Raw genomic sequence first — 25,951 nt, 5'->3', positions numbered from 1 at the left:
ACAACCCTGCAAGGGCCTAACACAAAGTGTTAGGGCACTAAAACAAGTATCTAGCTAATTATTCAATTATTCAATTTAATTTTAACTCAATTTCCCTTTATAGAGTTGTCTTTTAAAACTCACACTAATTTGAGCACTAAAACCTCATTAGCAGCCATAGTAGTAGCGTGGATCTGGAATTTCTTGAATTTCCAAATAAAAACAAGCAGGGCAACTATACAGCAAACCAAAAACCGTATATACAGCAAAAAAAAAAAAAAAAAAAAAAAAAAAAAACCCACAGGCCACCAATGTACCCTCCTGAGGAAGCAGCTGGGGATGAGCAACACCTATGAGACTTGTGTGTTCCCAAAACCTACCTGGAAAGAAAGCCACAAGGCATCTGACACACCTTAGACCTGAAGAACCCCCCAAAAAACTAACAGGTATTTACTGGAAAGAATGGCAGGGCAATTTGAGAACAACAGCTGAAACTGGGAGGAATTTTGCCTCTCCAGTTGTCAGTGAGAGCAAGGAGCCTGCAGTAGGGCGTGAATGGGCTAGAGCAGTGTAACCCCTAGGAATTCTCAACACAGACCTGCCAGTGGATTCAGACTAGAGAGGGACAGGAACAGCAAAAGATGAAAGGGTACAAAAGGCATGAGCCTAGGAAATGTCAGAAAGCAGCAGTTATGTTTCTTTAGTGCATGCACACATACAAGAAAACTAAGCCAATTTCTAGAAGCTCAAGAAAGGTAATTTCCCATAAAATTGAGCAAAAAAGGGATTATGATCAAATCCCTTAGAAAATTACTATAGAACACAATGAGTAGCAGAATATCCTTACAGAAAATGAAAGCATGCCAAAAAGAGTACTCAAAAAAAGAAAAATAAAGGATCAAAACTGTTACTATTATAAAACAAGTGAAAAGGCATTACAAAAATACACAGGACATGAAAGAATATAAGTAAGAATTTTAGACAATCACAGAAAGATAGACAAAATGAAAAGGCAGAGGACTTTGTACCAGATGAAGGAACAAGATAAAACACCATAAAAACAACTAAATGAAGTGGAGATAGGCAACCTTCCAGAAAAAGAATTCAGAATAATGACAGTGAAGATGATCCAGAACCTCAGAAAAAGACTGGAGGCAAAGATCGAGAAGATGCAAGAAATGTCTGACAAAGACCTAGAAGAATTAAAGAACAAACACCTGGAAGAATTAAAGAACAGAGATGAACAATACAATAACTGAAATGAAAAAAAAAGAAAGCTGGAGTAGCAATACTCATATCAGATAAAACAGACTTTTCTCCCCTGGTGGCACAGTGGTTAAGAATCCACCTGCCAATGCAGGGGACACGGGTTCGAGCCCTGGTCCAGGAAGATCCCACATGCTAAGGAGCAACTAAGCCGGTGCGTGCCACAACTACAGAGCCTGCGCTCTAGAGCCCGCGAGCCACAGCTACTGAGCCCGCACACCTCGAGCCCATGCTCCACAACAAGAGAAGCCACCGCAACGAGAAGCCCGTGCACCGCAACGAAGAGTGGCCCCCACTTGCCTCAACTAGAGAAAGCCCTCACGCAGCAATGAAGACCCAACGCAGCCATAAATAAATTAAATTTAATTTAAAAATTAAAAAAAAATTAAAGCTAAAATAGAATTACCGTATGACCCAGCCATCCCACTACTGGGCATATACCCAGAGAAAACCATAATTCAAAAAGACACATGCACCCCAATGTTCACTGCAGCACTATTTACAATAGCCAGGTCATGGAAACAACCTAAATGCCCATTAACAGACAAATGGATAAAGAAGATGTGGTACATATAGACAATGGAATATTACTCAGCCATAAAAAGGAATGAAATTGGGTCATTTGTAGAGACGTGGATGGATCTAGAGACTGTCATACAGAGTGAAGTAAGTCAGAAAGAGAAAAACAAATATCGTATATTAACGCATATATGTGGAATCTAATAAAATGGTACAGATAAACTGGTTTGCAGGGCAGAAATAGAGACACAGATGTAGAGAACAAACATATGGACAGCAAGGGGGGAAAGTGGTGGTGGTGGTGGTGGTGGGATGAATTGGGAGATTGGGATTGACATGTATACACTAATATGTATAAACAGGTAACTAATAACCTGCTGTATAAAAAATAAAATTCAAAAACTGAAAAAAAAAAGAATTTTAAGAATTCAGAAATGAGGCTGACAGAATTCAAGAGTTAATCAGAAATTTTCAAAAGCCATTTTAGACAGGAACACAAATAAACATAATACCATGAAAGAAACAGAAAGTAAAAAAGATAAATCTTTTATAAAACAAAAAAGAAATGTTTCAGGAGATTTTTTAAAAAGGATTTGAGAGAAAATTACAAATATGAAGACAGGCAAAAGAGATACAACATATGGATAGTAGGAATACCTAAAGACTAAATTGAAGTAGGAGAAAAAAAATAGTAAAACTAAAATTAAATAAAGAACTTTCCTGATATATGTATTTTACATATCCTTCCATATATTTATATATATAATTGAAACTGTATACTCAAAGGACACAAATCACTGTAGATACCTGAGAATATCAATTCAGAGGAAATGCCAAAATATATTCAAATAAAATGACTAGATTTTAAGGCAGAAGATTCTTTGGCATCTCGGCAAAAAGAGCTATAATTTTAAAAGAAATATAAATTAGATTATCATCACACTTGGGTAGCAACACATTATGCCAAAAATAACATCGTTAAGATACTCAAGGGAAACAATGAACCATGAATTTTATATCCAGTAAAGCTAATCTTCAAGTATAAAAGGGCACAGAAAAGCTAATAAACATAAAAGAAAAACACAGGGAACACTGTTTTTCATGATCCTTTCCTAATAGAAAATAACTTTCTGACAATCAAAATGACAAGAGGCACATGGAAAGGACTGGTGATAAGCATTAAATATACACCTACTTACAGCATTAAATATACACCTACTTACAGGATTAAATGTGGATTAAAGGGAGAAAGGTTAAATTATATAATAGCTATATGGTCTACACAGAGTAAAACCATTTCTTTAAATGGGGAGAGGAACAGGATAGAATAGAGGAATAGTTAAAAAATTTTAACACTGTTTCCAGTAATCAAAATTGACAGTAGTAGAATTATTATTATTGAGGCAATCGTATGCTCTGTACTGGATTTACAAAAGACTAACATGGTGCTTTTCAGAGGGATTTTCAAAAGAAATGGAAAATAATCCATTTTTTCCATATATCTTTACCATAAGAAAATTGTAGGTGTGTCAAAATATAGTTGATTTTTATATGTTTACATGAGAAAATGTCCAAGATAATGGTTTTTATTATGGTGATGGGAGAAGTAGTTTTTTTTTTTTGCTGTATGCGGGCCTCTCACTGTTGTGGCTTCTCCCGTTGCGGAGCACAGGCTCCGGACACGCAGGCTCAGCGGCCATGGCTCATGGGCCCAGCCGCTCTGCGGCATGTGGGATCCTCCCGGACCGGGGCACGAACCCGTGTCCCCTGCATCGGCAGGCGGACTCCCAACCACTGTGCCACCAGGGAATGCCCGGGAGAAGTAGTTTAAAGCAGTATAATATGATCTCATTGACCTGTATGTGCACACACACACATGATTATAGCTTTTGGATGGAATTAAATGCATCAAAGAATTTTACTTTCATCATATTTTGTCCTTTCGACATCACAGGCAGCCATAAGCTACAATAATATGTATTTCTACCTGTGCCTGGTAGTGAAACTGAGTTTATGATAAACAAGAGGCCTGGAATCTGTTCAGTTATTTGCCCAGTTTCACTGGACACTAGCCATGCCCATTCCTTTACATTTCATTGTAACTGCTTTTGCACTGAGTACTTGCAACAGGGAACACATGGTCAACAAAGCTGAAACTATTTACTATCTGACCTTTTACAGAAAAGGTTTGCCTACTTATCTGTTATAGTATTTCTTGATTCCTTAAAAGATTTTTTAAAAAGGGGAAAAAATTCCTGAAGGTTGACTGTTGATTCATTTGCAGAAATATAACTGCATAATATGAATAACCTCTCCTCCAAAGATTTTTCTGTTTCCTTCAAATATGCCCAATTCTCTGGTTAAAGATTCTCCCCGCTGCCTTTTTTTCTCCTGTTTTTCATGCCAAATTTCTACAACCAACTAACTTAATTCTAACTTTTCTCACCTTATACAGTTTCACTCCTCTCCCCTTCTTCTTCCAATCTACCCTCAACATTCTATGGAAACTGTTCTAGTCATGTGTTTTCACAGTGAACACGGCGATCAAAATTTTTTTTAATGGATGGATCCAATTTTTTCAAATGGTTCCTCGACAATCATTTGTTCAACTTCCTTTCTACAAATGAATTCAGGAGGCCTGGAATCCTATGTGCCACTCCACTACCTGCCAACTAGACCTTATGTAGGACTTCTCTGTGGACTTGGTCAGAGATTAGGATTTTATCAACTCTGATAACATTTTAATTCTATGAGGTCCCAAGAGATCTGAAAGGCCTGTTCAAAATCAGTTAGTGGTAAGCCCAAACTAGTTCAGAAGTCACAAGACCCCTACAGTTTTTCCACTGTACCCTGGTAGTTCTCAAAATGTTGTTTAAATGTCTACGACTGTTAGACTGGTTCTTTTTTACCTCTGCGTCCTTCATCAGCCCGTTGGTTACTCACTCTTGTGGCTCTGTTTCCAAAATTATAGCTTTCATTTCTAATTCTTATTCCACTTTCCTATTCCCAGCTTCTTAAAGGACACCTCCAATTGCCCTTCTCCAAACTGTCATTTTCTCCACAAAACTGACCTCACCACCAATGTTCTAAACTTAAAAAAAACAAACAAAAAGCCAAAATTCTGGCTCCTTCCTTAACAAGGTTACTACTTTTTATTAATTTTGTTACATATATATGTAGCTTATGTGGTAGAATTATGAGTTCTGAATTTCAGATATTATATTCCATAAGTATTTCTAATATTTAAAATTAAATTTTACATGTAAGTGAAAAGAGCATTATATGATGAGTCCAGAGACCTGCGTTCAAGATGTACCTCTTTGGGACATTTCACTAGACCCTTCTGAGACTCAGTTTATTCCATGTGGTTATTAACCCCTATTTCACAGAGAATTAAATAAAATAAAGGATTTGAAACATTCATAATACACTCTATAAATGTACACAATGGCCTTCAACCAGATAAAACAAGCCTAGCTTAGCTTACATGCTTACCTCAGTGTAAATGCTTACCTTCTACCCACCATACACTTGCCTGGAGCTACTCAACAGATATGTAGGATTCCCCTTCCCTGGGCCCTTTTCTTAGAATAGCTTTATTGACATGTAAATTAACCTATCGTAAATTCACTCTTCAAAATGTACAATTCTATGTTTTTTGTATGTTCAGAGTTGTGCAACCATCATCACAATCAACTGCATAAAATTTTCATCACCCTAAAATGAAATTCCCTACCCTTTAGCCATCATCCCTGAATTCCCGCATCCTAAAAACCACTAATCTTTCTGTCTATTCACCTGTTCTGACCATTTCATATAAATGGAATTATACAATAATGGTCCTTTGTGACTGCCTTCTTCGAGTTAGGGTAACGTTTTCAAGGTTCATCCATGTCACGGCATGTATCAGTACTTCATTTCTTTTCACTGTTGAACAATATTCCATTATATGGATATACCACATTTTGCTTATTCACCATTCATCAGTTAATGGGCATGTGGGTTCTTTACACTTTCAGGCTATCATGAGTCATGCTGCTATGAACAACCATGTTTAGTAAGTTATCATGTCGGTATTTGTCTCCACTTCTCTTGGGTATATGCCTAGGAGTGGAACTGCTGGGCCGTGTGGTAATTCTACATATGTTTACCTTTTGAGGAATACCTTACTTAGTTTACCACAGTTGGCTCCACCAGCCAACATCCACATCCTCATCAACACCTATCATTGCCTGCTTTTGTGATTACAACCATTCTAGAGGGTGTGACAGGGTATCTCACTGTCATTTTTGACATATATTTCCCTGATGGTCAGTACTGTTGAGCATCTTTTCATACGTTTATTAAACAGTTCTGTATCTTCCTTGGAGAAATGTTTTTCAAATCTTCAGTCCATTTAAAAAACTGAATTATTTGCTTTTTTACTACTAAATTTCTATATTCTGGATACAAGTCCCTTATCAGATATGTAACTTGCAAATACTTTCTCATTCTGTGGGTTATCCTTTCACTTTCTTGTTGAGAGTTTCTTGGTTTCCTTTGAAACACAAAAGTTTTAAATTTCGATGTGGTCCAATTTTACCTGTTTTCTCTTCTGTTGCTTTTATTTTCAAGATCATATCTGAGAAACCATTGCCCAACCCAAGGTCATAAAGATTTATTCCTGTGTTTTCTTCTAAAAGTTTTATAGTTTTAGCACTTACATTTAGGTCTATGATCCATCTTAGGTTAATTTTTGTTCTTGCTGTGAAGTAGGAGTCAAAATTCATTACTTTCCACGCTGTTGACCAGTTGTCCCAGTACCATCGGTTAAGACTACTCTTTCTGTCACTGCATTGTCTTGGCACCCTTGTTCCAAGTTTACTTCCTATTGAATCCCCTCCCTATTTGAAACACTTAGCTGCTTGCCCTTAGATGATCTCTTAACTAGATTCCTTGCTTTCAACATACTTTCACCATTTGATTTTTTTTTTTTAGTTTTAGGTGTACAACATATTGTTTAGTATAGTTGATTTATAATACAATATTAGTTTCAGGTATACAACATAGTGATACAAGTTTTTATAGATTATACTTTTATAGTTACTATAAAATACTGGCTATATTCCCGTCCTATATAATATATCCCTGTAGCTTATTTATTTTATAAATAGTAGTTTGTATCTCTTAACCCCCTACCCCTATCCTGAACCTCCCCCCTTCCCTCTCCCCACTGGTAACTACTAGTTTGTTCTCTATATCTGTGAGTCTGTTTCTTTTTTGTTATATTCACTAGTTTATTTTTTTAGATTCTGCATATCCATGATAACATACATTGTCTTTTTCTGTCTAATAAGCATAATACCCTCTAGGTCCACCCATGTTGCTGCAAATGACCTTATTTTATTCTTCTATATGGCTGAGTAATATTCCATTATATATATATGTACCACATCTTCTTTATCCATTCATCTGTTGATCAACACTTAGGTTGCTTTCGTATCTTGGTTATTGTAAATAATGCTGCTATGAACACTGGGGTGCATGTATCTTTACAAATTAGTGTTTTTGTTTTCTTCGAATATATACCCAGAAGTGGAACTGCTTGATCATATGGCAGTTCTATTTTTAGTTTTTTGAGGAACCTCCATACTCTTTTCCATAGTGCCTGCCCTAATTTACATTCTCACCAGTGTACTAGGGTTCCCATATTTCTCCACATCCTCACCACTTGTTATTTGTAGACTTTTTGATGATAGTCATTCTGAGGGGTCCAAGGAGTCCTGGGGCTGGTGTCACACGGTGGGTGGGGATGGGGCCCAGGGGATCCCGGGGCTGATGCCCACCCACCAGTGAGTGAAGCCAGGTTCTAGGGCTAGTATTGGCCAACTGGTGGGCAAAGGCAGGTCCTGGGGTCTCTGGATGCAGAGCCCAGGAGTCCCAGAGCTGGTGTGGAACCACTGATGAATGGGGCTGAGGCCCAGGGGGTGCTGGGACTGGTGTATGCCCACTAGTGTGTGAAGCTGGCCCCAGGGCTAGTGCCAACTCACAAGTGGGTGAAGCCAGGTCCTAGGGTGTCTGGCTGCAAGGCCCTGTGGGTCCTGGTGCTGATGAGCTAGAGGGAGGGTTCCACAATGACTCTTGCCAGCACCAGTGTCCATGTGGTAGAATGAGCTCCCCTAATGTCTGCTGCCAATGTCTATGTTCCTCGGGTGCACTCCAGTTGTCTCCTGCCTCTCCAGGAGGCTCTCCAAGATCAGATGATGGGTCTGATACAGGTTCCTTTCAAATTACTGCTTCTGCCTTGGGTCCCAGAGGATGTGAAATTTTATGTGCACCCTTTAAGAGTGGAGTGTCTATTTCTCATAGTCCTCTGGGTCTTCAGAAAGTGAGCCCTGCTGGCCTTCAAAGCCAAACATTCTGGGGACACGTCTTCCTGGTGCAGGACCCCTGGGCTGGGGAACCTGATGTGGGGCTCAGACCCCTCACTCCTTGGGGAGAACCTCTGCAATTGTAATTATCCTCCCATTTGTGGGTCGCCTACCTGGGGGTATGGGTCTTGACCATGACTCCACCCATCCTACCCATCTCACTGTGGTTCCTTCTTACTATCTTTAGCTGTAGACCTTTATGCCTCCAGTCTTGCTCATCAATAATTCCTCCGTAAACAGTTGTTAATTTTGGTGTACCCGTGAAAAGAGGTGAGCTCAGGGTCTTCCTACTCTGCCATCTTGGCCAAGCCTCTCTCTAACTTCTCTCAACCCTTTAATTCTTTAATACAGAAATATTCACTTAATCTTTCATGTAATTTTTTTTCAGAAAATAGAAAAATAGAGATGACCAACTCATTCCTGAGTATTTATTCATTTCTCAAAGAATTATAAAAATATGTGCATTTTCTAAGGGAGAACATCTGAAACTAAAGAAAGTTGTGGGTATATCATGGGTGGGAGGGGTGGAACACAAGACCCTCTGGATGCAACTACCATCTCAAGCTGCAGACCTGCACTTGCCAATACTGTAGCCACTATACACACAACTACTGAGCACTTAAAATGTGGCTAGTCTTACCTGAAAGGTGCTGAAATTACAAGATGTACATCAGTTTTTTAAGACTCAGTATGGGGAGAAAAAGCAAAGTACGGTATACCAATTTTTAAATATTACATGTTGAAAATGACAACATTTTGGATATACTGAGTTAAATGAGATCTATCATAAAATTCACCCATATTTTACATTTTTCAATGTGAAGACTAGGAAAATTTTAATTACGTTGTGGTTTGCATTATATTGCTACTAGACAATGCTGCTATTTGATCTCCTAAGACTTTGTTGAATAGATTGGCCTCCTGTGAAAATAAGTTTTACTGGGCATAACTAAGTACACTAAGCCCTTATCTGGCAAGACACGATATCTGTAACTCCAGGTTATTGCCAAAAGCCTATAGTCTCAAATTATCTCGGTCACTTACTACTATTCCAAAAGCTCATTTGGCTCACCTCAAGGAGAATAACTTTCTCTCATTCCTTTGTCAGCGTTTCTTAAAAATGTGATGCCAGAGGACATGGCCCTCCATTTCAAACATGCATTTTTAAACATACATATTACGGGGTCCCATCCCAGACCAAATGAATCAGAATCTCTGGTAGTTGGGCATGATCCAGTTGATTCCTCTTTACAATAAACCTTGAGAGCTACTACTCTAGATCAGCGGTCAGCAAACTATGGCCTGCAGGTTAAATCCAGCTAGCTGCCCATTGTTGTAAATAAAGTTTTACTGGAACATAGCCACACCCATTTGTTAACCTACTCTCTACAGTTGCTTCTGCAATACAGCTACAGAGTTGAGAAGTTGTGACAGAGATTTATGGCCTGCAAGGCCTGAAGTATGTATTTATCGTCTGGTTCTTTACAGCACAAGTTTGCTGACAGTGCTCTAGACAGTCTAAGTTTTATTCTGTAACAACTCAGAATACCAAAGGAAAGATACCTGAAAGCACAGTTCTGCAGCCTCGGAAAATGAAGTCAACTGAATGATGCTTTGGCTTAAGTTTCTGGGCTTACAATGACAGGTCCATTTTTAAAAACCTTCAAAAACGATTCCCGGAGGGACGGTTGTTGAGGACTTCCATTCTGTCATAGTCCCTCTCTGATGAGGCCCAGAGGCAACACAGCTCTGTGTTTCCAGCACAATAGTTAACATGTTTGAAAACCAAAGAATTATGAACTATATACTCATCTTATCTCCATGTATCTTTTGATGACATTTTTCTGGGCTAGTACCCCCCTCCCTCAGGGCAAAAGAAAACTGAAGCACAAGAAGAGCCCAGCTACAGAATGGAGTTTACACTGACCTTCTTTCTAGACAGGAGTTCCAGACTTGCCTGAGTATTACAACTACCATGATGAGTTGGTGTGACACTTTTAACACATTCAAAAAATCAGATTCTGTTTTCTCAACATTCAGAGTCTTTTCCTGCTTTGCCTAAGTTCTGTAGTAAATAACCTAACATTTCCCCACAACTGACAAAACCAGGCAAAACTGTAGAAAGGAGAAACGTACTTTAGCTAATTTAAGTGTCTTATTTTATTTTCCTTATTTAAAAACTAAGAAGGTATTAGGAAAAAACAAATGTAATGTGATACGGTCAAATTACACCTATGGTCCCAAATGATCTAGCTTCTACCTTAAGAAATCATAAAAAGAAGAGCAACTTAAACCCAATGTAAGCAGAAGAAACATTAAAATAAGAGCAGAAATCAGTGAAATACAAAGCAGAAAATAAAAAATATCAATGAAAAGAAAAGCTGGTATTTTGAAAAGGTCAATAAAATTGTTAAACCTCGGACTTCCCTGGTGGCGCAGTGGTTGAGAGTCCGCCTGCCGATGCAGAGGACACGGGTTCGTGCCCCAGTCCGGGAAGATCCCACATGCCACGGAGCGACTAGGCCTGCGAGCCATGGCCGCTGAGCCTGCGCGTCCGGAGCCTGTGCTCCGCAACGGGAGAGGCCACAACACTGAGAGGCCCGCGTACCGCAAAAAAAAAAAAAAATTGTTAAACCTCTAGCCAGGTTGACCAAGAAATAAGAGAAGACACAAATTACCAATATTATAAATGAAAATGGGCCACCATTACAGATCCTAAAATATTAAGATAAGAGAATGCCATGAATAATTTTATGTCTATAAATTTGACAATTTAGATAAAAGGAACTAATACTTTGAAAGATACAAACTACCAAAGTTACCAAATAAATCTCCAAAAGCTAACAAAGAAAAAATACATAACCTGAATAGTCCTATATAAAATTAAATTAATTTATAGTTAAAAGCTTTCTCACAAAGAAAACTCCAGAACCAGATGGCTACACTGGTGAATTCTACCAAACATTTAAGGGAGAAATACCTTCAGTTGTACACAAACTCTACCACAGAACACAATAGGGAAGAATACTTCCCAGCTGCTTGTTTTGAGACTGGTAGCTTTCCTTACTCCAAAACCAATAAAAACACAAGGAAAAAGTACTAACCAATATTCCTCATGAACACAGAAACAAATATCTTCATAAAACATTAGCAAATCAATCCGGCAATATATAAAATGAATAATACATCACAACTAGGTAGAATTTATCTTGGGAATGAAAGGCTCTTCAACATCCAAAAAGCAAGAAACTGACCATACCAACAGACCAAAAAGAAAACTCGTATGATAACCTCAATCAATACTTACCAAAAAAGCACTGGCAAAATCCAGCATCTATTCATGATTAAAAAAAAAAAAAGCCTCTTAGCAAAGTTAAGTATAAAAGGGAACTTCTTCAACCTAGTAAATAGCAAAACAGAAATACAAGGGAACTTCCTTAACCTCATAAAGGGCATCTACAAAAAACTGCTAACATCATACATAATAGTGAAAGAATGCTTTCATTTAAAATTTGGAATAAGGCAAGGATGCCTGCTTACTGTCCCTATTCAACAACATCCTGGAAGTCCTAGCAAGTACAATAAGGCAAAAAAAAGAAATGAACAGCATATAGATCAAAAACGAAGAAGTAAAACTGCCTCTCTTCACAGATGAGATGACTGCATAGAAAAATGCCAAAGAATCTACCAAAGGAGTTCCTAGAAAACTTAAAGTTCACTATTTAAAAAAAAACAAAAATCAATTGTATTTCTACATATTAATAGACAATCAAAAACTGAAATTTAAAAAAATACCGTTTACAATTGCATGAGGAAACATAAAAAATATACTTGAGTAGAAATCTAACAAAACATGTGTAGAATCTGTATGCCGGAAACTACAAAACCATAATGAAGAGATACATCACATTCAGTTTGGAATACTCAATACCGTTAAAATGTCAATTCTCCCCAAATTAATCTGTAGATTCAATGCAATCCCAATGAAAAATCCTGGCAGATTTTTTTAATTTGACAAACTTATTCTAAAGTTTATATACAGAGACAAAGAAACTAGTCAAAATAATTAAAAATAATAATAGTAAGTTTGGAAGATTCACACTACCTTATTTCCAACTTAATATAAAGCTACAATAATCAAGGCAGAAGTAACTGGCAAAGGATAGACACACAGATCAATAGAAGTGACTAGGGAAAGACCGACACATATATGGTCACTGATTTTTGACAAAGGGAGAAAGCAATTAAATGAAGAAAGGATAACCTTTTCATAAATGGTTGTTCAAAAAATTGGACATCCGTATTAAAAAAAAAATCCCCTAAAAAGAAATCTTAATACATACAAAATTTAATTAAAACAAAACAAAAACAAAACAAAACCTTCCAGAAGAAAACAACAGGAAAGATATTTGGGACCTTAAGTTTGGCAGACTTCTCAGATACAAAACCAAAAGCAAAATCAATAAAAGCAAAAACGAACAAATTGGACTTTATCAAAATTTGAAACTTATACTCTGCAAAAGACACTGTTAAGAGAAGGAAAAAGGCAAGCCACAGACTGGGAAAAATATTTGCAAAACAATACCTATTAAAGAACTTGTATCCAGAAGATATTCAAAACTCAGTAACAACTTCTGTGCACCAAGGGACACATTAACAGAGTACAAAGATAATCCATGGAATGGGAAAAAAAACATTTATGAGTCATATTATCTGATAAGGGGTTAATGACCAGAATATATAAAAACTCCTACAATTCAACAGATAAAACCCAATTTAAAAATGGACAAAGGAACTGGACAGATGGCAAATTTTGTTATGTGTATTTTACCACAGTTTAAAAAAACAGTAAGTATAAAAATTAATAAACAGAAACCTCAATTAAAATAGAGTTGGGGGCTTCCCTGGTGGCGCAGTGGTTGAGTCCGCCTGCTGATAAGGGGGACGCAGGTTCGTGTCCCAGTCCGTGAGGATCCCACATGCCGTAGAGCTGCTGGGCCCGTGAGCCACGGCCAGTGAGCCTGCGCGTCCGGAGCCTGTGCTCCGCAACCGCAAAAAAAAGAAAAGTGAGGCCCGCGAACTGCAAAAAAAAAAAAGAAAAGTGAAGAAAAAAAAAAAATAGAGTTGGGAGGCCAGAAGGGGGAGCACTCATGCACTGTGCTGTTAGCAGAGCCCTGCAAGAAGAAAGACTTCCTCTTCTTGCCTGCCAAGAACTCAGCCAATGACAGACTGTCACAATTCAGCCAATGAAAAACCACTACACTCTGGACTCTCAAATCCTCCAATGGACTCTGTTTACTACAGCCCTCCCAACTTCCTTTTCCCCTCTATAAAAGAGTTCTATTTTTGCTGGAGTCTTGCACTGTGTCTTGCAGTAGCTGCAGACTCTGAATTGCAATTCTTTGTTGATCCCAAGTAAACCCATTTTTAAGGTCAATATAAGAAAACAAAAAACCTAATTAAAAATGGGTAAAAGATTTGAACACATTTTACCAAAGAAAATAATGGATGACAAATAAGCACATAAACAGATATTCAAAATCATTAGTCTTTAGAGAACTACAAACTAAGAACAATTCCATTCCTAGGAATTTACCCAAGAGAAATGAAAAGCTATGTTCATTCAAAAACCTGTACACTAGAGATTTATTCACAATCACCAAAAACTGGAAACCACCCCAGGGTACCAAGACTGGAGAATGAATAAGCAAATTATTCTACATTCATACAACGGAATACTATTCAGCAATAAGAACTACTGATATAAGTACATCACGGAGAAATCTCAAGTGCATTAGGCTAAGTGTAAGAAACCAGTCTCAAAAGGCTATGTATTGTATGAGTTCACCTACATGAGAGAAAAAGCAGGCATATAGGAACAGAAAACACATCAGTGGTTACTCAGTGCTCAGGGTAAGCGGACGGGGTTGACTACAAATGGCAGAAGGGAAAATTTCAGGGCGATGGAATTGTTCTATATTGTCTGTAGTGGTGGTTATATGACTTACATGACTAAATGCATTTGTCAAACTCAGAACTGTACACTAAGGATGAATCTTACTGTGTGTAAATTATACCAATAAAAATAATAAAGGTATTAAGAAAATAAATGTAATGTGGTAAAACACCAAATTATTCTAGAAAAACCAGCCAATTAAACATTTATAAGGTATGATGGTATATGTTTAATCTGATTTAAATATGCTATCAGCACATTTCAAATAAATTCAAGCCATACCTTAGCTTTATAAATTAAAAGTTAAGGTTAGTATTATTAATGATTTCTTTCACCATTTAGGGAGACACAAAACAGTCTTATCTGAAATCACTGTTTTTTAATAATTAATTTACCCACTGTCTATCATGTGTAGATTCAAAGATTCACGAGACAGTCAGGTGCAGGGTGGTTCAGGAACATGATTTTCCCCCTTTCCATTTTCCTAGTAATGGATATGGCTGGTAGAAATAGTAAGTGTAAAATATTTAAATATTCTCTAATCTCTTTCTGTACATTCTCTAAGGAGAAGGGTAATCAGTAGATTCAGCTCTCTTCAAAGGGAGGATAGGAGAGATTTATGGGAGGCACTACTTTATGTCAAGCATGAGGTGGCATAAGCCCCATTTTTAACACTGAAAACCAATGCTTTAAAGGCGGTTTGGTCACTTGCTCATTTCTAAAAGGAAGCAGGCAGCAGTAGGATTCAAATTCAGGGCAGTCTCATTTCAGACAAAGCTCTTTTTTTTTTTTTAAAGCTATTATTTATTTAATTCTTATTCCAGAATTTTTCATCTATTTCTAGTGCCATGTGGCATGCAGGATCTTAGTTTCCCAACCAGGGATCAAACCCACTCCCCCCTGCATTGGAAGCGCGGAGTCTTAACCACTGGATCGCCAGGGAAGTCCAAAAAAGCTCTTAGTCTTACCCAGCTCACTGCGATTTGCTCTCTGCCCATCTGCAATTGCTTAAGCAAGAGCTTGGCTCTGCATGTTTCAAATCAAGGAGTATCTTTTAAGATTTTATTACTCGCATGACCCTGTTCAATTTTAAACCCCAAGCCTACAATACATACATATTACTCAGAAAAGCTGAAACAGTTTACAATTTACACGAAAATACAGTGCCTTTTATCTGATCAAATTTTTAAAAATAAACCACTTAATTTCTTAAGTCATGATTAAAAACAGCAATATACAAATAACAACCAAAAGGATATATGAAAAAGTAATCATGTTCACTTTTGACCTTAATAAAGAATTTATTGCAACTCTAATTTTAAACAAAGGAATATAGAAAAGTTCTTCCCCTTTCTTCTGGCTTCCTGACATCTGGCTTTCCTCTATTGTTTTCAAAAGCTGCCAGTATCCTGACCTACACACAGATTATTTACTCCAACAGAACTCACCCTGTGAAGTGTCACCGTGTGTTGTTCCCATATAGCTGTTTCCTCCATTGCTGTGTTCTGATAAAGAAAAAGAAAAACAATAATTATCTTTTAAGAAAATGTCTAATAAAGTGAATGAGAACAGCCAGCAAACAATTTAGCACAGTAAAAAACCAAAATTCATACTTTCAATATTAGATACTCTAAAAAGAGCTTAATAATTACAGAAGGTTTTTTGCTTGCTTTTGTTTTTGTTGTAAGAGACAGGAAATTACACACAGGAACTTCCTTTGTTTTTAACTTAATTTGGATAGATGCCACTCTATATTCATTTCATGCCAGCTGAAATCAGTGTTCAAGCTAATTCTGCAACTTTATACTTAACATCAGATAGAAATGAACAGAAGTTGGAATAGTATTTTAAAATATCTAACGAACAACACATAAAACATTTAAAAGTATTCCTTAACGTTGTGCAAAGGAAGGAAACGTCAAATACCTCTGAACTCAGTAATTATAAATACACGTATCACAGGAAAACAGATAAGACCATTTGATAGGTTTGGTCAATGGCTGCTTCAGTATCAGTTAAAACATTACTGCTCCACCTAGTTTCAATTTTACTACAGAATTATCTTCAAGCTTTGTTTATAACCCTGAAGAAAAAAAAAAGGCTTTTCTAACATACATATCATGCACACATGCCCATGCCACACACAAAAGAAACAAAAAGGAAAAACAAATAAACAATTCCAAACTCCCTGCCCCAAAGAACTGCCTTAAAATAAAAGTGATGCAAGCTCCAATAGAGGTGCTCAAATGTCAGTGTAGTTCAGGTTCTTCTGCTGTCAAGAACTTTTTACTAAAGAGAGAAATAAATCACTATCTAGGAGATAGACACTAAAGAATTCAAAGTAAATTTCTTATAAATTGAGTTAATTGCTCTTGGAGGCTTAAAGTAATTCAATCTCTTTTAATGTTACCATTTTCTGTAATTGGGGTTCCTGAACATATATAGCTACAATTTGTTTAAAGGCTTTTTCAGAAGCATCACAAGGTAAGGTAGAAGTGAGAATGCTGAGCACGATGCTTCCAGGACATCACTTGTCAACCCAGCCTTATCAATGTCTACTCCACAAATAAGGTTTGTTTTCTACGGCACTGCTGTCACTACCATCACGAGAACATGTCCACCAAGGGGCCCTGGGCCCATTTCTCCTTTCCCACAGCAACTTTAATCGAACATTAATGCCACTTTAGAAAAGGAATCCCTATAAAGAAAGCCTGCTTCCCTAAATACAAAGCAACTAGATTAACTTTCCTGCCAGATGAATAAGAGAGGGAGAGAAAGGATCCCTCTGTTCACTCCCATAGATAAGAACTGTCAACCAGCGTTTTGTTTCAATCTTTCAGTCAAGTGCAGCAAAACCTCCTTTTAATGAGACCTCTGCTGGAAACAAAGCTGTTTTGTTTTTTTAAAAAATTGACCAGCATTTATGTATTTTAAAATATACCTCCATCAATGTGACACAGTGATGATATGAGTAATTCTGCTAAACATCAAGAGTCCTACTAAAATATACAGGATAAAAATATCTGCGATTGCCAGTTTGTCCAATCTTAGCTGACTTATTAAAAATGAGAACTGCTTGCATGGCTTTAAGCTTGTCTTGCCTTGATCTACTTCTTAAACGAGCAGCACTGCTTCACTACCCTTTTAATTCCTTTCCTATCAGTGCAAACTGAAAGTGATCTGATAACCAGAGAGGACCTCCATAACATATTCTTTGGAATGAAAATTTATCATCCTCCATATGGTTTTAATGGCCAATTTACCATTTAGTAAAAGAATATGAATCAAAATGAGGAAATTCATTTAATGTGAAGGGAGGAAAAGCAGATTATGAAATGGCTTGTATATTGTTATCCTTTGTTTAAACGTGAATATGAAAAGAAAGGCTAAAAGGATATACAAAATGTTAACACAAATCATCCTCAAAGTGAAGGGATTATGGGTAATATTTTTTCATTAGGTTTTTTTTTTTTGCTTTCCTTTCTCCATTCCCAGTCAGAATAAACTGCCAAAATATTTTAAGCCACATTCATCAAATCCCACTTGAAACTTCAAGTATCTATTTTTAACTTTGCTTTTAGGAAAAATCAAGTCATATTTAAGATTCTTTTATGTTTTATTGTTAATTATAAAAAAGTATCCTGTTAGTAAGGGATTTATAGAATAAGGTCTTAATGTACAAGCTTCTAGGAGTACAATAAGAGAAATTTAGATTATTTTGTTTATATAAGGAAAAATAAAAATACTAAAACAATTGTTCTCAGCATTCCAATCAAAATTAATGTTTCTTCATAAAAGTACACAACTCAACCAACTCAATGGCTTCCCCAAAATGGGTAATACAATAGCTCCCTTCTCTATTAAAGCCAAACGCAGCCTTATTAGCTTGATTTATCAGAAGGGAGACCAATGCGCAAGAAAGAAGCCGAGAGAATGAAACATCAAAAAGGGTGGTCAGTTAGGCTCTTAACCTGTGCTCTAAAGCAACTGAGTCCATAATATAAATAAGTTGTTATGCCTTGTTGATCCTAATCGCTTAAAACACACACACAGCGACAAAAGTGTTACTAGTTTAAACCGTGGACCATTCCATCTCTCTCCACTCTCAGGCCTTTGGTTTCCTTCAGTGGCAAAAGCAGCAAAATTCTATCCATGGCTGTTTATATAACTAGGCAGACTTTATGAGGAGTTCTGAAGGAACTGAGAATACAAATACAGTAAAATATAATAGTAGAATCTTACTTGACGGGATTCAAGCACCCACTGTAATTCTTTCAACTTTGCTATGTTTGAAAGTGAACATAAAATGTTGGGAGGTGGTGAGAGGAGATTCTTATTAAATCACTCAGAAACTGAAGGCTAAAATGGATATAAAAAACTTTTAGTACTACTAAATGTGATACTTTCGAAATTTTGATACTTTAGATTTTAATGCTAAAATTTCGATACTTTAGAAAAAGGAGAAAGGGGATTTCCTTTGATAGAATACCTAAAAAAACAAGTGGCCTCTGTGGTGGAGAAAGAGAAATTGGGGCAGGGAGGTAGGGAATCTTACATTTTCACTGTGAGCCCATTTGTAGTGTTCTATTATGTTCATCTACTACTTACTCAAATAATTTTTGAAACATCATCCTTATTGTAAAATTGCTTACTTGTCATTTTTCTTACTGGTAAAAAAAAGCAGAATGCAAAACTGGCAGAAGGATTTTCTGGTAAATGAATAGTCTCATTCCCAAAACATTTAGGCTTGTGGGGAGACCGCAAGTAAAAAAGTGTCACTCCTCTAAGAATGATTACAGCACTATCATTCCCTATAACTATGAAAGATGTTGTTAAACAGAAAATGAACTAAGCCAGAAATATCAAGATCACAGCCCAAATCTGCCATTAACTAGGTAAGTAACCTTAGTGTTCCTCATTTAGAGAATGGTATGACATTATCTCAAGTAAAAAGTCCTGTCCAGCTCCAAAATTCTATTAGACTGTAATTTCAATTCCAAACAGGCTGCAAATTCAGTAATTAGTGAAGCACTGGAGGCATCCAGAGGAACTGTAATCCTGGCCACTGGACTCTGAGTTCTACATACACTTCTAAGTCAGTGTCAACTGACCAGAATCACAATTTCTGAAAAAGCAAAAAGCTGCATTTCAGAGAGTGCCAAGGGTTTGTTTGGTTTCTTTGTTCTAAGCTCCAGCTGGCAAAGACACTACTCAGATCACCAACTCTGAAGGGCTTCCTGCCAAAACTTAAGATCCTAATTCTAGGCAGTTTCACTGTCCTTTAGGGCTGATTACAGATCAAGTGGGGAAAAGACAGGAGAACACAAGAACGGACAAGAAGGGATGAACCTATAACTGGGAGAAGACCAAATCCAAGACGGAATAAAGCCAGTGTTCTCCAAATGAAGGAAAATCTTAACTCCTCAATATTCACTGGGTATATAGCCAGTTAAAATTTACCATCCTCATGGCTGTAATTTTAAAAACAATCCATTCATTTATTCAATCCAGACATTTATGCTAAGTGCTGCAGAGGTCAAAAATAGGTCCTTCTTCCTCCTTAAGGACTCAAGGAGAGGCTTATAACACTAGATAAATGTGTATACAAGGTGCCACGGGCGATGGAGAAGACGCTGCTTGCTGAGAAGATGGGAGACTGAGTCCCCGAGAAAGAAACATCTGAGTTCAAGCTTGAAGGATGACCAGGAAAGAAAGTGGGGAAAGATGTTTCCAGAGAAGAAACAGGGTATCAGCAAGGCTGTTGATGCTGCACATAAAGCTGGCTTTGATGTGGCTCAACAGTACCATTTGTGGAATAGGGAAAGGGTAAAATAAAAAGAGAAGCTGCAGAAGTACATCCCAACAGGCCTTGTAACAAATGTAACACTAAGGACTGTAAACTCAATGGGAAGACACTAAGGAACTTTAGGCTGTCATATTCTATAGTCAGGACTCATTCTGATGGCTGTGATGTGGAAGAGGGAGTTGAGACAGGGAGACCAGTTAGAAAGTGGAAATAAAGAGGAGGGAGGAGCTAAAGATGGCTGTTACAGGTTCTGACTCAAGGAGAAGCTGCGTGAAAAAGCCAGCAGAAAAAGAGATTACAAATTCAGTTTTAGTCACCTTTAATTTAAGGTGCCTGTGGAAATACTGAAGCAGAGATATAGGCAGTAGGCAGGTGGATATAGGAGATCTGGCACAGATAAGGATCTAGGAGTAATCAACAAAGTAGTATTGAATCCAAGAGAAAAGATCCAATTACCAAAGGACTAAGATGACCCTGTGCACCACAAATATTCTGAGGGGGAAAAAGGAAGAACCTAAGGAACCTGAAAAGGCACAGCCAGTGAGGAACTAATACAAAAATGTCATTTATTGTCCAGAGAATACACCAAAACAAAATATAAAAATGGAAGATACCATAAAAGAATAAAATTTTCATGTTTTTTAAATTGTTGGACCCTTACATATCAAATATATACTTTAAATAGTTTATTCAGTACTATCTCTTAAATAAAGCACACTGAGCACTCCTTCCTGATGACTTGTGGTCCCCCACTAGGAATATCAAGTAGCAAACACAGAGGTAACACTGGTGGCTCTGAGTTTTTCTTCTGTATGCAAAGCTGTTATGCTGAATTGTTTCTGAATTCTCCTGCCCTCCAAAGTGTTTTGTTTTTTGTTTTTTTTGCTTTCCATCCAAAATAGAAAGCAAGATTACCTACTGAGATAAGGTTGAGCCAGGAACTTAAGAAGTACAACCTAAGTTTTAGTGAATAAAACAAATGACTCCTGCCCCTCTTTGACCTTTCAGTTAAGCATTTAATTTCAAATGTGATCACTGCTATGCAAATAAAGTACAAAGAAAGAGATTAGTGTATGTGCTAAAAGGTGGGGAAAATATACATTGGATTGATCTGAAGGGCTGTCAAGTAAACTCTCAAAACAGAGATGTCCTGTCCAAGAGAGAATAAAAAAGATAAATCTGAAGTCAAATGAAGAGTGGTCTTGGAGACACTCAGGGAATTCAACAAATCTCACAAACAGGATAAGAACTCACTAAGCATAAGAACTAAAAATAATGATCAAAGTAACACTGCAGCAATTGCGGGATGACAGCCTCAACAGAAAGTAAGTAAATCGAGCATCTGACATCCCACTATTCTCAACACCAGTTAAATTTTCAAATACTTTATTGTGTGTTCACTCCTTGGCTGACAATTCAGGAGACAGATGATGAGATGGATAGGATTAGAAAATATTAAGAGCTGGAAGAAAGACACAGGTGGGCCTAGAATTTTTTTGGTTGATCAAAGCTAGAGATTTGCTTAAGTAACTTCACAGATAAATTGCTATATTTGCCAATGTCCTAAGGTCAAAGTGAAAGTGTTACCAAGTCCAAGTTCCCTCTGCTCGCCACATGACAGGCCAATGAATCGGAGACGAGGTGTTGAGGCAAAGGAATATTCGGAAAGCCAGCAGACCGAGAAGATGGCAGACTAGTGTCTCTGAAAAACCATCTTATCGGGGTCTGGATGCCAGTTTCTTTTATAGAATCAGAGAAGGAGAAGCAGTGAGGAAGTAAAGTAAAAGGGCCATCAGTCTTGCAAAACATCTCCTGGAATGATCAAGCCCATTGAGAGGATGTGTTAGTTTCTTTTTTCTTGCAGCCAACTGACAGGTGGGCAGAGTTCCCTGAGGCAGGCCATTATGTGTGATTATAATAACAAAGGCAACAAAATGCAAAGGTTAAAGTCCAAGAAACAGATCCAATGTGGAGTCCGATTTAGCTCTTCCCTGTTACAAAAGAATATCAGCTTAAATAAGTTACCATTAAACCTTGAGAAATTCTCATCAGGGACAGTTACAGATACCCTCGAAAACTTAGTGCTTTCCAGTTATCAAAAATAAAACTTTTTAGGTTGACATTTTCTAATGGCTGAAAGTGGATAAAAGACCTTTCAATTTTTTTTCAGGTAGAAAGGGGAAAGGAAATGGGGTAGCACAGATGCGGAAGTGATATTTCTGAGTGTATCTTTTTGTGTAGCAGTATTGTTCCATGATACATTATCCTCCATATACACAAAAGTCTTTCTCCAGGGGTGAGGGGAGAAATGGGTAAAAAATTTAAACTGTTTTACATGTATACTAGAAGTGAAGAAATAATAGATAATGAGAGCTGGGTTTCTATTGCTGGAGAAAAAAACTATAAATAAGAAAAGGAGGGAGGCTAAACTGAACTCTATGATGTGAGATCGGAATCTGAGGTATCAGTATAAACCCATGGTTTTCAATATACATGCAGATAGATACAGAAATAAGAGTCTTGTAGATATGCATATGCCTACAGGATTCCTAGCTCTGTCTGCTGAGAGCCTAGAAGCAAGAAAGACTGCAATGAGCACAGCTAGCATGGAGGTCTTAATTTCTAAATACTAGTCTTTAATAAAACAAACCAGAATTTCTCAGAGACGGGGTTGGTTGCAGGGCTGGGTCAGGGAAAATGCAGCATGAACCTGGAATATCATGTGGCACTAGAAATGAAGGTACTGCTCAAAAAATTATGGGGGTTTGTCAAGAGAACACCAGCTTGAAAGAGCTTCTAAAGGCCAAAGCTGGAATAATGTGAGCAACAAAATAATAACATTAGACTTTAACCCACAGAATAATAACGCTTGAGTCCATACTGATGTAATCAAACAAATAAATGGGAAAGGGACAGCTCTTCATTAGAGTGGAATTTCAATTAAATGTGAAAGGAAAAGGGAAAACAGAATTACCATCAGCCAAACTCCAGAGACTGTTGCAGATAAAGATCCACCCACAGATGATAAAACTAGTGGGTGAATGTTTGAGGACTAACAGTTAAATTAAGCATAGCCCCAAATTATCTCCTCCAAAATATTTATAAATTACAGAAACACAGTAACTTTACAGTGGAGAAATACCATCTTAACCAAGGTAAACATTACCAATAATAAGACAGATCAATATCATGAACCCCTTGAGATGATGAACAACATGGTTTTTATAGTATTCTTGCCAAAAATGCACGACCTCATTCCAATGATGAAAAAACATCAGACAAACCAAGTTGAAGGGCATTCTAAAAAATAACCAATCCTCTTCAAAAAGTCATAAAAGAGGGCTTCCCTGGTGGCGCAGTGGTTGAGAGTCCGCCTGCCGACGCAGGGGACACGGGTTCGTGCCCCGGTCTGGGAGGATCCCACATGCCGCGGAGCGGCTGGGCCCGTGAGCCATGGCTGCTGAGCCTGCGCGTCCGGAGCCTGCTCCGCAGTGGGAGGGGCCACAGCGGTGAGTAGGCCCGCGTACCGTAAAAAAAAAAAAAAAGTCATAAAAGACAATGGGAAAACTGAGGATCTGTTACAGAGTCAGACACCAAAAAGAAGTAACAACTAAATGCCAAGTGGAATCCTGGAAGAGAAAAAGGAAGAACTAGCAAAATTCAAATGTGGTGGGTAATTTAGTTATTATTGGATCATTGTTCATTTCTTATCCTTGATAACTGTTCTACAGTTATAGTTATGTAAAACATAAGGGAAGTGGAATGAAAGATATAAGAGAACTCTAATATTTTTGCAACTTTTCTCTAACATTAACTCAAAATTTAAAAGTTTTTCCATAAACAAAACAAAAAGACAACTTACAGACTAAGAGAAAGTATTTGCAAATGATGTAACCGATAAGGGCTTAATTTCTAAAATACACAGACAGCTCATAAACCTCAGTATCAAAAAAACAACCCAATCAAAAAAATGGGCAGAAGACCTAAATAGATCTCTCTCCAAGGAGGACATACAGATAGCCAAGAGGCACACGAAAGGATGCTCAACATCACTAATTATTAGAGAAATGCAAATCGAAACTACAATGAGGTATCACCTCAAGAACCTGTCAAATGGCTATCATCAGAAAGTCTACAAATAATAAATGCTGGAGAGGGAGTGGAGAAAAGGAACTCCTGTATGTTGTTGGTGGGAATGAAAATTGGTGCAGCCACTATGGAAAACAGTATGGAGGTTCTTTAAAAAACTAAAAATAGAGCTACCATATGATCCTGCAATCCCATTCCTGGGTATATATCCAGGGATTAACAGATATATACCACTATATATAGAATAGATAAACAACAAGGATTTATTGTATAGTACAGGGAAATATATTCAATAGCTTATAATAACCTATAATGGAAAAGAATCTGAAGCTGTACACTTGGAACACGATCTTGTAAATCACTACAGTTAAAATAAAAATAAATAAATATTCACAGAGCAAAACAAAAAAGGAATGGTAATGACAAGATTAATAAAGAGCTGAAAATTGCTAGGTACAAAAGAATGCCATCTTGACCACATTTGCCTTGGGCAGTAGAACATCTAAGTCATATTCTGAACTATCATATATGAGCAAATTCATCAAATTCTTATCAAAATCAAGAACATTCTTTCTTTAGCTGCTAAAATGAAGAATATAATTAACCTATTAAAGGAACCTGAATGGGTAGTTAACACGTCTGGTTTTGGAGTTTCTTTGGTTATTCCTCCTCCTCACTAAATCACACTATCTGATTTTCAAAAAAAAAGAAAAAAAACTAAAAAGTTTTAGGAAGTCTTTTCAATTTCTAAATAATAAAATATATGAAAAACCATGATACTTCTCTAACAAAGCACTCAATGGAAAACAGCAAATCTGTACACTCGACAGGCCACATTTCTTCACCTCAACCCTAAAACTATTTTAAACAAATCACAAAATGTCTAAGGTAAAGTAACAAGCTGTGTTTCAACTGCTAAGCCCCACTTGGGCACACTCCACCAGGCAGCTCCCTGGTTCCCAGACCAGGCACCTTGAGGCTGAAAACCTCACTATTACGGTGGCAGTTGCGATAGATCAAGGTTCGGTAAGAAGTAAATATACCAGTCTGAATGCAAGCTGTTTGGTTATTAAAACTTAGGACTTCTTCCATACAAACAAAGAAGCAGTATCACTTATTTTCATGTAAATCTGGGCTTTTAAAGTTAACCTGCTAATATCTATCTAACGAATCTAGTATTCACAGCCAGAAAATCAATAAAGACAAAGCACCTAACAGAAAAGATGGGCTGAGGGCTTGAGAAAGCGCTTCAAACAAGAGGACAAGAGGACAGTAAACACGTGGGAAAGTGCACAACTTCCTTAATCAACAGGGCAATACAAATTAAAAACACAATTAAAGGCTACTACACAACCATACAATAACCTAAAAGAAAATAATAATGAACACTCTAATCAAAACGCACCACTAGTGGACTTCCCTGGTGGCGCAGTGGTTAAGAATCCACCTGCCAATGTAGGGGACACGGGTTCGAGCCCTGGTTCGGGAAGATGCCACGAAGCAACTAAGCCTGTGCGCCACAACTACTGAGCCCAAGTGCCACAACTACTGAAGCCTGCACGCCCATAGCCCGTGCTCCTCAACAAAGAGAAGCCACCTCAATGAGAAGCCCATGCACCGAAACAAAGAGTAGCCCCCGCTCGCTGCAACTAGAGAAAGCCCACACGTAGCAACGAAGATCCGACGGGGCCATAAATAAATAAATAAATACATTTATAAAAAGGAAAAAAAACTCACCACTAGTAGGAGTGTAAATTGGTATCGCTGCTTTGGAAAGCTGGGTAAAATAAGCATACTGTATGATCAATCAACAGAAATGTAACATATATTTACAAGAATGGTCACAAAAGCACTATTCTTTTTTTTTTTTTGCGGTACGCGGGCCTCTCACCACTGTGGCCTCTCCCGTTGCGGAGCACGGGTTCC

General features: G+C 37.5%; 1 protein-coding gene across 7 annotated transcripts in view; it reads right to left on the bottom strand.

The window, feature by feature from the left end:
- Window positions 1-25,951, bottom strand: part of TJP1 (tight junction protein 1) — a 114,297-nt gene that overhangs the window by 72,186 nt on the left and 16,160 nt on the right. For 6 of the 7 annotated variants that reach the window (XM_024742750.1, XM_024742752.1, XM_024742754.1 and 3 more), the window contains exon 2: window positions 15,579-15,635. In XM_024742750.1, the coding sequence (XP_024598518.1) occupies window positions 15,579-15,635 (57 nt within the window). Of the gene's footprint in view, window positions 1-15,578; window positions 15,636-15,743; window positions 15,788-25,951 lie in introns of those variants that run through there. The other variant, XM_024742751.1, reaches the window with a different exon arrangement.

Source organism: Neophocaena asiaeorientalis, unplaced genomic scaffold (assembly GCF_003031525.2).
Source record: "Neophocaena asiaeorientalis asiaeorientalis breed wild unplaced genomic scaffold, Neophocaena_asiaeorientalis_V1.1 scaffold155, whole genome shotgun sequence".
Classification (NCBI taxonomy): domain Eukaryota; kingdom Metazoa; phylum Chordata; class Mammalia; order Artiodactyla; family Phocoenidae; genus Neophocaena; species Neophocaena asiaeorientalis.
Note: the sequence above shows the minus strand (reverse complement) of the source record. Positions and strands in the feature narration are given on the sequence as shown.